Source organism: Orbicella franksi, unplaced genomic scaffold, assembly GCF_964199315.1.
Source record: "Orbicella franksi unplaced genomic scaffold, jaOrbFran1.1 SCAFFOLD_666, whole genome shotgun sequence".
Classification (NCBI taxonomy): Eukaryota; Metazoa; Cnidaria; class Anthozoa; order Scleractinia; family Merulinidae; genus Orbicella; species Orbicella franksi.
Genome location: NW_027670694.1, coordinates 3,571 through 16,000, shown reverse-complemented (window position 1 = coordinate 16,000; position 12,430 = coordinate 3,571). Strand labels below are relative to the sequence as shown.

Genomic DNA, 12,430 nt, shown 5'->3' with positions numbered 1-12,430 from the left:
TTTTACTGATTTTGAACTTCTATTTTTTTTGTCTCCTCGGCAATATCGATACCAAACTTTAACCTATTTTCAAAAACTGTCCAATCCAATCGAGGGAAGACTAGCTAATAAAAAGACCTTTTGCCTGAGGCCAAAGCCCTACAGCGGTAAACACCAAAGTGTTCTTAACCTTGACTATGAGAAGATTGATCGGGAAAACAAGACTTTGCAGGAAGTAAAGGGCAAGTCTATTAAGGATGAGGCTAAAAATAATGATGCACAGAACCTCAACGCCAAGACTGAAACTGATGTGGTCAAGGTATAATGGTCAAATATTTGAGATAAATGTGCCTGCAAAATTTCTTGTTTCATTGACCGATAGACTGCCTGGCTTATTTAGTTGTTTGTCACGCAGGAAATTAACGACGGAAAAGGAATCCTCTCAGGTAAAATCATTGGTGAATGCAGAGGACTGTCTTATGGAGCTCGACACAATTTTGACCGTGCCCTGCTGTACCTTTGGCTCCCTGAAAGTAGCGTCACAAAGGATAAAAAGAGTTGGTTCCCGGCAGCGGGCAAGGGTTTCCAATTGTTGGCGAGTGGTGAGAACGAAAAAGCAATATCGTTCTTCAAACAAAGTCTGGCTGTTTTCAGAGAATTAGGAGACCGAGAAGGAGAAGAAAGCGTCGGTGTCATTTTAGCAGCGGTCTATCAGTCTTTATCATGGGAGTGCCATCTTGCCCATGATTATCATAACGCGGAAGAATTCTTTAAGCGCCGCGTGGTGATTATGAAGGAAACAGGATTGGCAGCAGCTCAGCAAGAGAGAATAGGTGAACCCCACTTCAACTTGTATCAAGTTGGCAGGAACTTCGAAAATGCCAAAAAGTACTACAGCGAGGATCTTGCAGATTGCAGAAAGATGGGAGACAGACCTGGAGAGGGGCTTGCGTACCGGAATCTTGGCGACACATGTTACCTTACAGCCTTGGATGAGGTACTTTGCGTAAAGTACATTGAAGGCGCCATGTCGTACTACGAAGAGTATCTAAACATTTCCATGGAACTTGGCGACAAAGGTAAAGAAGGCGATGCATATCTTTCTATTGGAAGAATACACCAATATCTTCGTAATCTCAAGAAGACCGAGCATTACTACAGCAAATGTTTAACCATTTGTAAAGAAATCGGAGACGGGGAAGGCGAAAAACATGCTCTTCGCAAATTAAGGTCTACATTACTCATTCGTGGTGACCTTAAGCAGGTGATGCAGTTAAATAATCAATCGCTCTTCATTTCCAAGAAAAGCCACGACCACTTTCACGAAGCAGAAGCACTAATATATCAAGGACACTGCTTGACAGAGTGTAGATTTTTTAGCGATGCTGTTCTCTCCTATCAGTCTTCTGTGGAAAAAGCAAATTCCATCCGAGACTGGAATCTTTTGGAGGATTGGATGAAGATCTCCATACGACATTTCTTTGGAATTGCGTACGCCGCACTCTCTGCCACTCTACTCAGACTGGACAAGAGAGAAGAAGCTTTGTTAACTGCTGAGAAGGGACGCGCACAAGCTCTAGCCGACCTGCTGGAAACACAGTATGGTTTTGAAGCATGCCACCATGGCCAGGACTCAGCAGAAGTCTCACAGCAAGAAACAGGGAGTGAATTGTTTACCTGCGCCCCCGCCAACACTGTCTTTCTGGCCGTTTCCAAAAATGTAATCAATGTGTGGCTACTGCAAGACGGAAAACAAGTCCACTTCAGTCAGAGTAATCTCGCTGAAGACCATTCCGAAGATCCGAGCTCATTCCTCGAGGAAACCTACAAAGAGGTTGGTGTTCAACGCACAGTAAGATGCGAGGATAGGTCACTAGATGCACTCCGCAACAAAGATGGCTTGACAGTCCAAAAGCCGACCGACTTGTCGCTTCTCAGTTTCCAAGAAAATCTGCGTAACGGTGACAAAGAGGCATCACCCACGTCACCTCCTGTTCACAGAAAACGCCTCTCCGTCCTTTATGACGCCGTTGTCGCTCCAGTAATTCCCCACCTTCGTGGAAATGAGCTCGTTATTGTCCCCGATGGTCAGTTCTTCCTAGTTCCTTTTGGTGCCTTACAAGATACCGAGTCCCGCTACTTGTGCGAATCGTTCAGCATCCGTGTAATTCCTTCCCTGACATGTTTGAAGATGATCTTGGATGCTCCAACCGATCACCACTGCAAACGCGGCGCTCTGGTTGTAGGAGATCCGTGGGTGCAAGAAGTTGTAAACGATGAAGGACGGAAACTACGTCAACTTCCGAGTGCCAGGAAAGAAGCGAAGATGATCGCAGCGATTGTCAAGACTTCCCCTCTCATTGGTTCAGATGCTACGAAGGAAGCAGTGCTGAGCAGGCTCAACAACGTTGCGCTGATACACCTTGCAGCACATGGCAACTCTAAAGCCGGTGAGATAGTATTGGCTCCCAATTTGTGGAGAAAATCCAAGATCCCCACTAGAGAGGATTTCTTGCTGACCATACCAGATGTGCTGAGTGTTGGTCTTAGAGCAAGACTTGTGGTGCTGAGTTGCTGCCATAGTGGCCAAGGAGAGGTCTGTGACGAGGGCGTGGTCGGAATAGCTCGAGCATTTCTGGGTGCAGGGGCCCGTTCCGTTCTTGCAGCACTATGGGCAATTGACGACGACGCAACACTAGAGTTCATGCGTGTGTTCTACAAACACTTGGCCCGAGGGATGAAAGCCAGCCAAGCCTTAAACGGCGCCACAAACTACATGAGGGAATCAAGCCACATGAGGGAAACAAAAGATTTCGGTGCGACTTGCCACTGGGCCCCATTCGTGCTGCTTGGAGATGACGTCACACTAGACTGCTTTGAAGAGGATGAAGACGTCTTGGAGCATACTTCTACAAGGTACAGTGAGGGATATTAAACCAGTAAAATGTTATCTCAAAACTGAATTCCTCAATCGTAGCCTCCAGCACAGACGTGTTGCAAACTTCTCATGTAAACATGAATTCGGCCATAACAAAGATCTAGCTAGATTCCTCGGAGGGAGCGGGGAACTCTCATATGAATAGGCCGGAAATACTCATAGTCTCACTTCTTTTACAGTGCACTGAATAAAATAAAAAAGCTGTTATTTCCATTTTAAGTGTTATCTTTTAGGGGTCAAATAAAGCTCGAGCCACACCCATATCGGTCTCCTTTAGGGGCTTCATTCAAATTTCCCGAGGAGCATCCCTGACCTTTCCACATGGGAGTACCCAGAGGAGATACATTTCGATAATCTACCGGTTAAGTTGATATCCGACTAAAACAAATGACCTCACTGTTAATGAGACCATTTAAATTATACTTCCATGTGGTACTGTTTATTATGCTGCCCTAGGTGGTTCTAACTTTTAAGTCTGTAGATGAACACCAGGGGTGCAAGTGTTGAAATGAAAGCTATTGAGCATTTCTTACATGTAGTGCTGTATATTATGCTGCACAGGGTTATTCTAACTTTCAAGTCTGTACATAAACCCTCGGTTTTATTTGATACACTGGACAAGGTAGTTCTAACTTTCAAGTCTGTGACCCATCAAATGAAGACAGTGAAAGCCATCGGTCAATACCATTAGCATGCTTTCAAGTTGGAAACGACGCCTCTTGTTTGAATGAATGACAATATTTCATAATGATAGCAAAGTTTGATTTGCAATTTGGTTGTTTTTCTTTTTTTGTTTTTCAGGAAAGACAATTAAGGAGAACTTCTACATCAAGTGAACGTCTTGCTCTGTCCCTGTGTTCACTTGGAAAGAAACAGAGACCCCACTTACATTTAGTACATGAATTAAGCAAATAAGTAATTTCAAGCATCTATAAAGGTATATGAAAATTATAGGCAATTGAGAAGTTGTGAAGTTGGAAAGCCAATCTGAAATGAACATTTTATGAGTTATCAGTTTAAATAACAATTAAATTTATCGATTTATGAAGTCTTGATATCAAAATGTCCACAATCAATATCAAACAAATGTATTGCTATTTTTTTCAAAAAGCAGGAATATTTGGTGTCATAAAAATTTCCTAAGATAAGAGATTTGCAGTCTTACCATAAGTCATTTTTCAAATTTATTATTGATTAATACCTAGAAACTAATACTGATACTGATAACTAATTACTGATTATTGATTTAGTCTTATTGAAGTTAATCAACAGTGATGCTTTAAGTTTTCAAATCTAGTTGGTTTTGGTAATTGTGTTAAGTCAAGATGATAACAATAATATTATAAATAAACAATTTTAAAATATCACATTGTATATTTTTATATGGAATTGGGGAGGTAATTGCTTAGTTATTCCTTTTTTTTTTTTTGCAGACTTTTACAATGTTAACCTTATCTTTGAGAGGGGCTCAAACCATGGACCACTCAATGTGGACATTAAGCCCTGTCCAAACGGGAAATGTTTCGCGATTAAACACAATCAAACTTTGTTTGGTGACCAAACATTTTCCTGTTTAGAGACCTTGTTTGATCGTGTCTGATAAAATTTGAATGACAACATCAATTTGATCTCAAAAATGTAAAACAGTGATCAAAAAATGTAAAACGGTGATCAAACAGTCATGTTTGATACCGTTTGGCTACTCACTACAACATCAACATGTTTGAATCACCAAACATTGTTGGATTGTGTTTGATCACGAAACATTGTTGAATTGTGTTTGATCACCAGACATATCCCGTTTGGACAAGGCTTAATGATTATGCACTGAACTCCAGTCTGAGTGGTCTGGGTTTGAGCCCTGGCCAGGGTTATGGTGTTGTTTTTGAGCAAACTATTTTACCCTCTCAATGCCTCTCTCCACCCAGGTGTACAAAGGATATATGGGTATCTGTGAATTACATGCAGCAGAAGGGGGAAGGGGGAATGGGGCTTACCTGAGATAGATTATCATCCCATCAAAGGGGTGGGGGCAGGGGGAAACATACAACACATAGCCATTTTTGAGTTACTTTTTTACAAAAAAATCCCTCTAAGTTGGCGCGTCGAGTATATTACGGGTCAATGGGTGAGTGAGTGAGTGAGTGAGTGAGTGAGTGAGTGAGTGAGTGAGTGAGTGAGAGATGTATGTATGTCACATCAATCAGATTGGATCTACTATGAACAGCCAATCAAATTTCTTGTTGTAAAGGTAAATGGTATGTGAGAAGATCTGATCCCAATAAAGTTCAGAACGGCCGTATTCATTCTTCTATAAAAGAGGAGGAAGTATTCATATATTGGGTTTACTTCAACATTTTCTGTGGGTTAGGCTGAGGATTTTAGCTAAATGAACAAGATGAGCCTTGAGGTTTGAAACAGTTCGCGAGTTCGTAGTATGCAAATGCAACGAGATATTTTTATTTTTAGTTAAAGGTAACTTGATACTTTTGTTTTTCACAAGGAGTAAATTCAATTAGAGGTCACGAATCATCGCTTCTAGTTCTTAGGACATGTTTTAGAGGGGACAAGACTTTCAATTTGAAACAGTTCTAACATTTACAATAGTAAGTGTGGGTAATGATTGTTTTGTTCTTGTTGCATGCAAATATAACAAGATATTTTTGTTTTTTAGTTACAAAGTGTAATGTGACACTCTTGTTTTTCACAAGGGAGTAAATTCAATTAGAGCGGACGAATCGTCACCACTCTTTCCCACGAGATGTTTGCTATCTTTAGTAACAAATGGTAACTTAACACTTTTGTTTTTTATATGGGAGTAAATTCAATTAGAGCTGACAAGTTATCGGCTATTGTTTCCAGGATATTAAACAAAAAAGCTTTCATTTCTGGACGGTTTTTATGTCTCTGCAGTAGCAGTTTAATAGTTTTATTTGATGACATTCATTTCAGTCTGATATTTTTTAAGGTAAAAAGTATGAAAACTGTTCAAATGTTCTTTGAAGACTGCGTGGCACCAAGTTAAAGTGCAATTTAATTAAATCAGACTTTCAACGTGTCAGAGGTTTTTTTCTCTTTCTTTCAATTTTCAGTGAAGTTGTGTTGTGTTGTGTTGTGTGAAAAGGTAAACTTACGTCTCGTATAAAATGCAAAAAAGTCCCTAAATTAACTTGAGTATTTTTGAGCAAAAATTCCTCTTGGGGGTTGGAAGTGTTATGTGATCAGTGAGTGAGGGAGTTATGCATGTGTGCATGTCACACCGGGTTGTATCAAGGAACGAATCAAATTGCCTGTTAGAAAATAAGATGGTATCTACATTAATCTGGAGACATGTCAGATTACTGTAGTTTGTTCAGTCAAACATTTTATGGCTTACTATTTAGCTATCTTACCATGACCGATGTAACATCGCAACCAAAGAAAAAATGTCAAATAAACCAAATCATTACTGTACCATGAATGCTCCTATCTCCGACACTTCACACAAAAAAATAACTCTTGCACACCTTGAGTGCCTATGTTTTTGTATGACAGGGTGCATCAAAAAAAAATCCTAAGTGACTCTTGATCTCGTGTCAAATTCTCCTTTAATGTAGAAGGAGGCAAAAGGCAACTTGCTAGGAGAATCTTGCAGTCTATCAGAGGTCACTCAGGGTCTTTTTTCATGTACCCCTTCCTTTAATACCGGTACCTGCTGATCCTTCAAGAAATGCGAGTAACACTGCCTTCATTCCATTTGGCTTCACAAGCCTGTTGGCTGCAAACATTTTTCATTCATGTTGGAGTTTGTGATGGCAGCACTGAATCTTTCATTCCTTGATTACCAGTTACCTTTCCATTATCACCAGACAATTGTTTTCACAGAATTGTTTTTTTATTGGCTGTTTCCCTACACTCATTGTTCCCCTTTGTAGTGTCAGAAGTTCTCGTATTACTATTGGCTGATAAACACAGTCCCTGAAATTCTTTGAAGATTCTGAGCACACAATTCTCTTTCAGATGGAGTGATAAATAATTTATGATTATTGTTTCTAGTCATGTGTGGGGGTTCTGGAGCTAACATATCAAGCAATCCTTTCAAACATCAGGTGATTTTTTGCACACCTCATCAACATTATCACATGAATAATCACTGAGGTTCTCAGAAACACTTGTGATGCTGTGACCGGGATTCCAAGCTTGTCAAATCCGTTTTGCTTGATTTGACATTAAATAAGTTGATGTAATAGGAGCATAACAAATCAGCAGCCTTGATAATATATCGCCAAGATGTCTAGACAAAACCAGAGCACCCAATGCATCGTATGCTGTGCTATACAATCGACGAGTGTGTTCACGCATTCAAACAAGCGTCTTTCACTCTTGGTACTACAGTAAATGTTCAGAGCAGCAGCAGATCCTGATCTCATTTCTTCTGGCAAAACCAACACCTGAAACTAGATTAGGACAAATTCCAAGAATAATAACAAACTGAATGGCTGTGAGCATTGTCTTTTGCTCATGTACACCGAGTGTATCCGCTGGTAACGGTGGAGCTTCATTCTCTCGTTTTCCAACCTGGTTCGTCTTCTGATCGCTATTTACTGTCAAGAGCCAGTAGACGCACAGAGCTTCAATCACGAATGGTGCGATGTAATTTGCTACGTCATGTAATGTTATGAAATGTCTTTTCATATAAGAGAGTGCTTCATGTTAGACACTAACAGTATCCGGTCAGGTCGGAGTTCTGTACCTGCCTGTCTTCAAAACATCACCCATAAAGCATGATGGCATGTCCAACATGGCTGAGGGGCAAGTGGTGGGGGGAGGGGGAGGGTGAAAGGCAAGGGGCAATATGCTGAGGGGCCAAGAGCCTTAAGCTAACCGTACCTTTACTCCTCACCCCAGTTTCAGCCGCGACCTCAGTCATTAGAACTGAGAAATGTTAATCTTGCCCGTTCCTTTTCTGGTTCTCCTGCTTTGGGTTTTCTGCCTCAGTTATTATGAAGTAAAACATGGCTCTGCATAAACTTCAGAAGCCATTATGTGACCAATATGATGATAATTATGATGATGAATAAACTCCCTGAGTTGCCTCTTCTTAATTATGCTATTATGCTTCAAGATCTGGCAAAATTGTCCCCTGAAACATTACCCATCACTGGTAAACTACCAACTGATCTAACTCAAGCTGTAATTTCATCCAACCTTAAAAATTAAACACAACTCGATTTTCTCAATTCCGATTGGTTTAATATTTCTTTCAAAAACACATGTACATACAGTACAGCATGTCTTAATAAAACTTAACACTTTGAAATATTCAGTTAAAGGTAAGAGTCAATAATACTTTGGATTTGGTGAATATGCTTTTCAGAATCCTCATAAACTTTAAATAAATATATTATCATTCATTGATTGATCTCTATAACAATGGACAATCAAGCCATGAAGACTTGACATTTTCTTGTACAAGGCCATATATTAGCAAGAGTATTTAGCATTTAACACTATGCAAAATTCTAATCTTGTACATTATATGAAGAGCTTTCCTACCATGATTTAACCCTTTGACGCCCAAGGAGCCATGAGCAGATGGTAGAGCTAGGATAGATCTATCTGCACAACAGTTGGTTTTGGATATCAGCGGCATTCTGACGTAGCAAATTGACAAACAACGTTATCAGTCCAAATTGTGGCCTACGCACATGCACCAAATTACAATACTCTTCACTTTCGTACTTTATCTTGGGGAAATCTATCAGTTAGGCAAAAAGATAGTTTTTTCAGCAAAACTAAGGCCCATTCAGCGTCATGACAGTCAAAAAACTGATTTTACAGTTAAAAACAGCATTTTTTAGCAATCATTTGGTCCTGAAAGGGTTAAACCACAAAATTTGTACAAGATATCTCAAGAGTTCATGATTCAAGAGTTCTTGCTGTAAAGAGACTGGTGTTGACTTTCCTATATTTTCTCCTTTTTCATAATCTACAAATTAAAAGAATGGTTGTCAAGGATCGGCCCCAAGATCAAAATTTTATTTCTCCTTACTGATTGCCATTATTCTCTTAATGTAAGTTTTGAGAATTTTTGGTTTTGATCATATCCCTCATTCTCAACACCACCTGCATGACAATGCAAAGTCAGTAAGGAGAAATCAAATTTCATCTCTCTTGCAGTTTGTTGACTTGGGCCAAATTACAGAGTGCTGTCAATTTTTGACCTGAGTGCCTGCCAAAACCACAGCTGAGACAAAAACCACACCACATGTGTAGGACCAGAAAATATAGTAAGCACCTGCCTATGAAAACAAGTGGGGTAAGAACATCAGGCTGAAACTTTGCAAACAAAGCACCATATATATAAGAACCATTATTCAGCCTGATACATAAAACATGTACTTGTGTAAAAAGAAAGAGGATGCCAGAATAAGAAAGCACTCATGTTAAAGAACTACAGTTGAACCTGCAATTTCAAACCCGCAGTGAACTAGAAATTGTTCGAAGTAGCGGGAGTTCGAATTAGCTAATAGTAAATAACTGAAAGGAGTTTGAAATAATGGGGAATTCAGAATTCAGAATAACCGAGTTCAAATTAGCCAGGTCCAACTGAATAACTCTGAGCTACAGCTGGAAGGATTTAAATGTCGTTTCCAGTTTAAGAACATTTTTCTGGCTGATTTCTCTCTAAGTACCTGGTAAGTAAGAACTAGATCAGCCTGAACCCCCGAAATCATAGGCTCTTATAATTATGCAGGTGTTTACTGTACCTATACTCATCCCAAGGATGAGTTCAATTGCCAGCTGTTTTGGGAGACCTGTTGTTCCCCTTCTTTTAACCAGGCAAGGAACACAGGCTCACAAAATGGATCGCAAGCAGACCATACGGAAGGTCACATTTGTCTCTCTAAGTTACTCTATAGGAGAAATATCTTTGTCAACAATAGTTGCCTTATTAGCTTACTATAGACACCTCAGTATTTGATTAAGCTACAAAAAATGTCACCTCTAAATGTTGAAAGGGTGTGGCACAATTTGAAAAATGTCACAAGAAATTTGAGCCTGATATATATGTAAATACTTTTTGTGCCATATGGCTTTGAAAACTCTCAAATTTTCAACAAGTGTATCACAACAAATCCAATGATAGGCTAAACCTCTGGATACAATAAAATATTACAGGTGGCTTTCATTGTTTCTTCATCTTGTATTTGATTGGTTTAACCGTATGACATAACAACATGCCACCAATAAGTCTTCTGTTCACAATTTTCTGATTTCGATAGTTAACATACAAGAAGCTATGTACATTTTTTTACAAAAAGAACTCTTAGCATTTGACCTGTAATTCTTTTAGAAAAGTGCCTAAAACATCTAGACTACGAGTATAGTCCCTCTTTCGCTTGGTCAGTCATACATGACGTGAAAGAAAGCCGCATGAAAAAAATGGCTTGCAGACACACTGGACGGACCAAGCGAAAGAGGGACTTCTTGTAGTCTAAGGACATCTATAATCATTTATTAAGTTACCTTTAGGTTTAATTTTATTTAAACAAATAAATAAATATATTTCTTTTAGAATTATAGCATAAAAATAAAAAAAAAATTAATGAAATCCTTGCAGGCAGTTGCGTTTCGTTATACAGCAGTGGAGATTTCTGCAAGTCTCTCTTGCAACTTCTGACGATATAACAAATAGCTGAAAATAGAAATAATAAATAAAACAAAATTAGAGTTGTCCGATGTTTCAATGTTGCTGACATCATTATCAAGGTAACAATGACAGTTCTATCACAGTGTGAATATAAATTAGTGGAATTAGTATAATAGGCATTTGTTTGTGGTCTCACGTAAATAGTTCGCACAGATAGAGTCAGTTTGCACATTCAAAGGCTACCAGAGATCACAAGCAATTATATCTATTATAATAAAAGTTCCACTACTCTATATTCACACCGCAATAAAACTCTCATTTTTACCATGACAATGATGTCAGCAACACTGCAACGTCGCACAACTCTAATTTTATTATATCTTTGGACGCTTTTCAGTAAACTGCTAATAAATAAAACACATGCCATTAAAAATGGAGGAGTAGCCAGAAAATACAATCAACTTGAGTTAACACATACATTACATATTTAATGCACCAAAATTTGGCCATATTATTTCAGTGACTTGAAATTGCAGGATATCAGTACAATAGATGTGACAGAGGCTTCTGACTGTCGATGTAACTGCAAATTTGGGTGCAGTAATAATTATGGTATCATAACTGCAAATTGAAGATACTTAGTAAATCACATTTCAGTATTCAGAAAAATAACTACCATATCAAATTCTATCCCAAACATGTGTCAAATCACAGCTAAAGAAAATACATGTACTCTTACTAAAAACCTCAGTCAACTTTGTTTTCTGTTGGATTTCAAATCAGTTCTAGTGTTAATTTCAGCACTTCTGTACACCATAAGTTAATTAATTTCATTCTTTACAATGTACTTCAACAACCCATCTCAAAAACATTTTGATCAGCACATCACTTCACTTTTGTCTATTATCCCTTGGGGTTAAGATTTTGATCAGCACTTCACTTCACTTTTGTCCATTATCCTTGGGGGTTATGATATTGATCAGCAATGCACACCTGATATTTAGTCATGATCATCCCACGGAGCCCTGCAGTGGCCAATCCACACCTCTTTATAAGGTAAGGGAGCAATAATTTTTCCAGGCCCTTTGGGCCCAAATTACTAATTGGCTGAATTAGGGGGTAGGGGGGTAAACACCCCCAGTCCCCTCCCCTAGATCTGCCATTCCCCACTACGTGATCTTTTTAAGACATAACATGGTATGGAATGGTTGTCAGAGATAGAAACAGCGTTATATACACTGTAACTAATTACAACAGAAGGCCAAGTTTTAGGCTATTATTGTCTAAACTATGATGTGATGGCAGTTTGAAGGCTATTCTCAGGGTTGCATGGACATGAAAAAAGACCCTAAGAGATATCTGATAGACTGGAAGATTCTCCTAGAAAAAAAAAGAAGAGAATTTGACATGAAATCAAGAGTAAGGGTTTTTTTCCACGCACCCCTTAATTTGTGTTGAGTCCAGCACACTGACCGTCAGACCAGCAAATCTATTTGGGTTGACATGACAAAGGTTCTGGGCGTTTACCGTTAATATGAGAATGAAGAGCATTGGATACCAAGGGATTGAATAGCGACACTCCTGGCTAGACACTTCATGCTAAAGAAAATCACGTTTGAAGCACCAGCACTGCTAGACAAGCTGTTGGCTCTGACGTTTTCATCCAAATATACTCACAATGCCATCTTTTTTCTTAGCAGCTAAAACTCTCGCATAACCATTCGGTTCTTTTGGAGACCGTCTATGCCAATTGGAAAGGTTGTGGCTTGCTAGCATAACAGGCACCTTTAATCCCCAGTATATCTTGAGAATGCCTTCAAGAATAAACCTGCCTCCAACCTGAAAAAGTATTAATTAATATACAAAAATAGACACGTCTA

At 39.1% G+C, this 12,430-nt stretch overlaps 1 protein-coding gene across 1 annotated transcript; it reads left to right on the top strand.

Moving 5' to 3' along the window:
* Positions 1–28: 28 nt before the first annotated feature.
* Positions 29–4,136, top strand: LOC145474121 (uncharacterized; the record flags this gene model as incomplete). The annotated part of the gene is made up of 3 exons (XM_081455109.1): positions 29–298; positions 395–2,895; positions 3,719–4,136. Coding segments are annotated over 3 exons (2,784 nt in total), but the record flags the coding sequence as incomplete, so codon positions are not given.
* Positions 4,137–12,430: the final 8,294 nt, after the last annotated feature.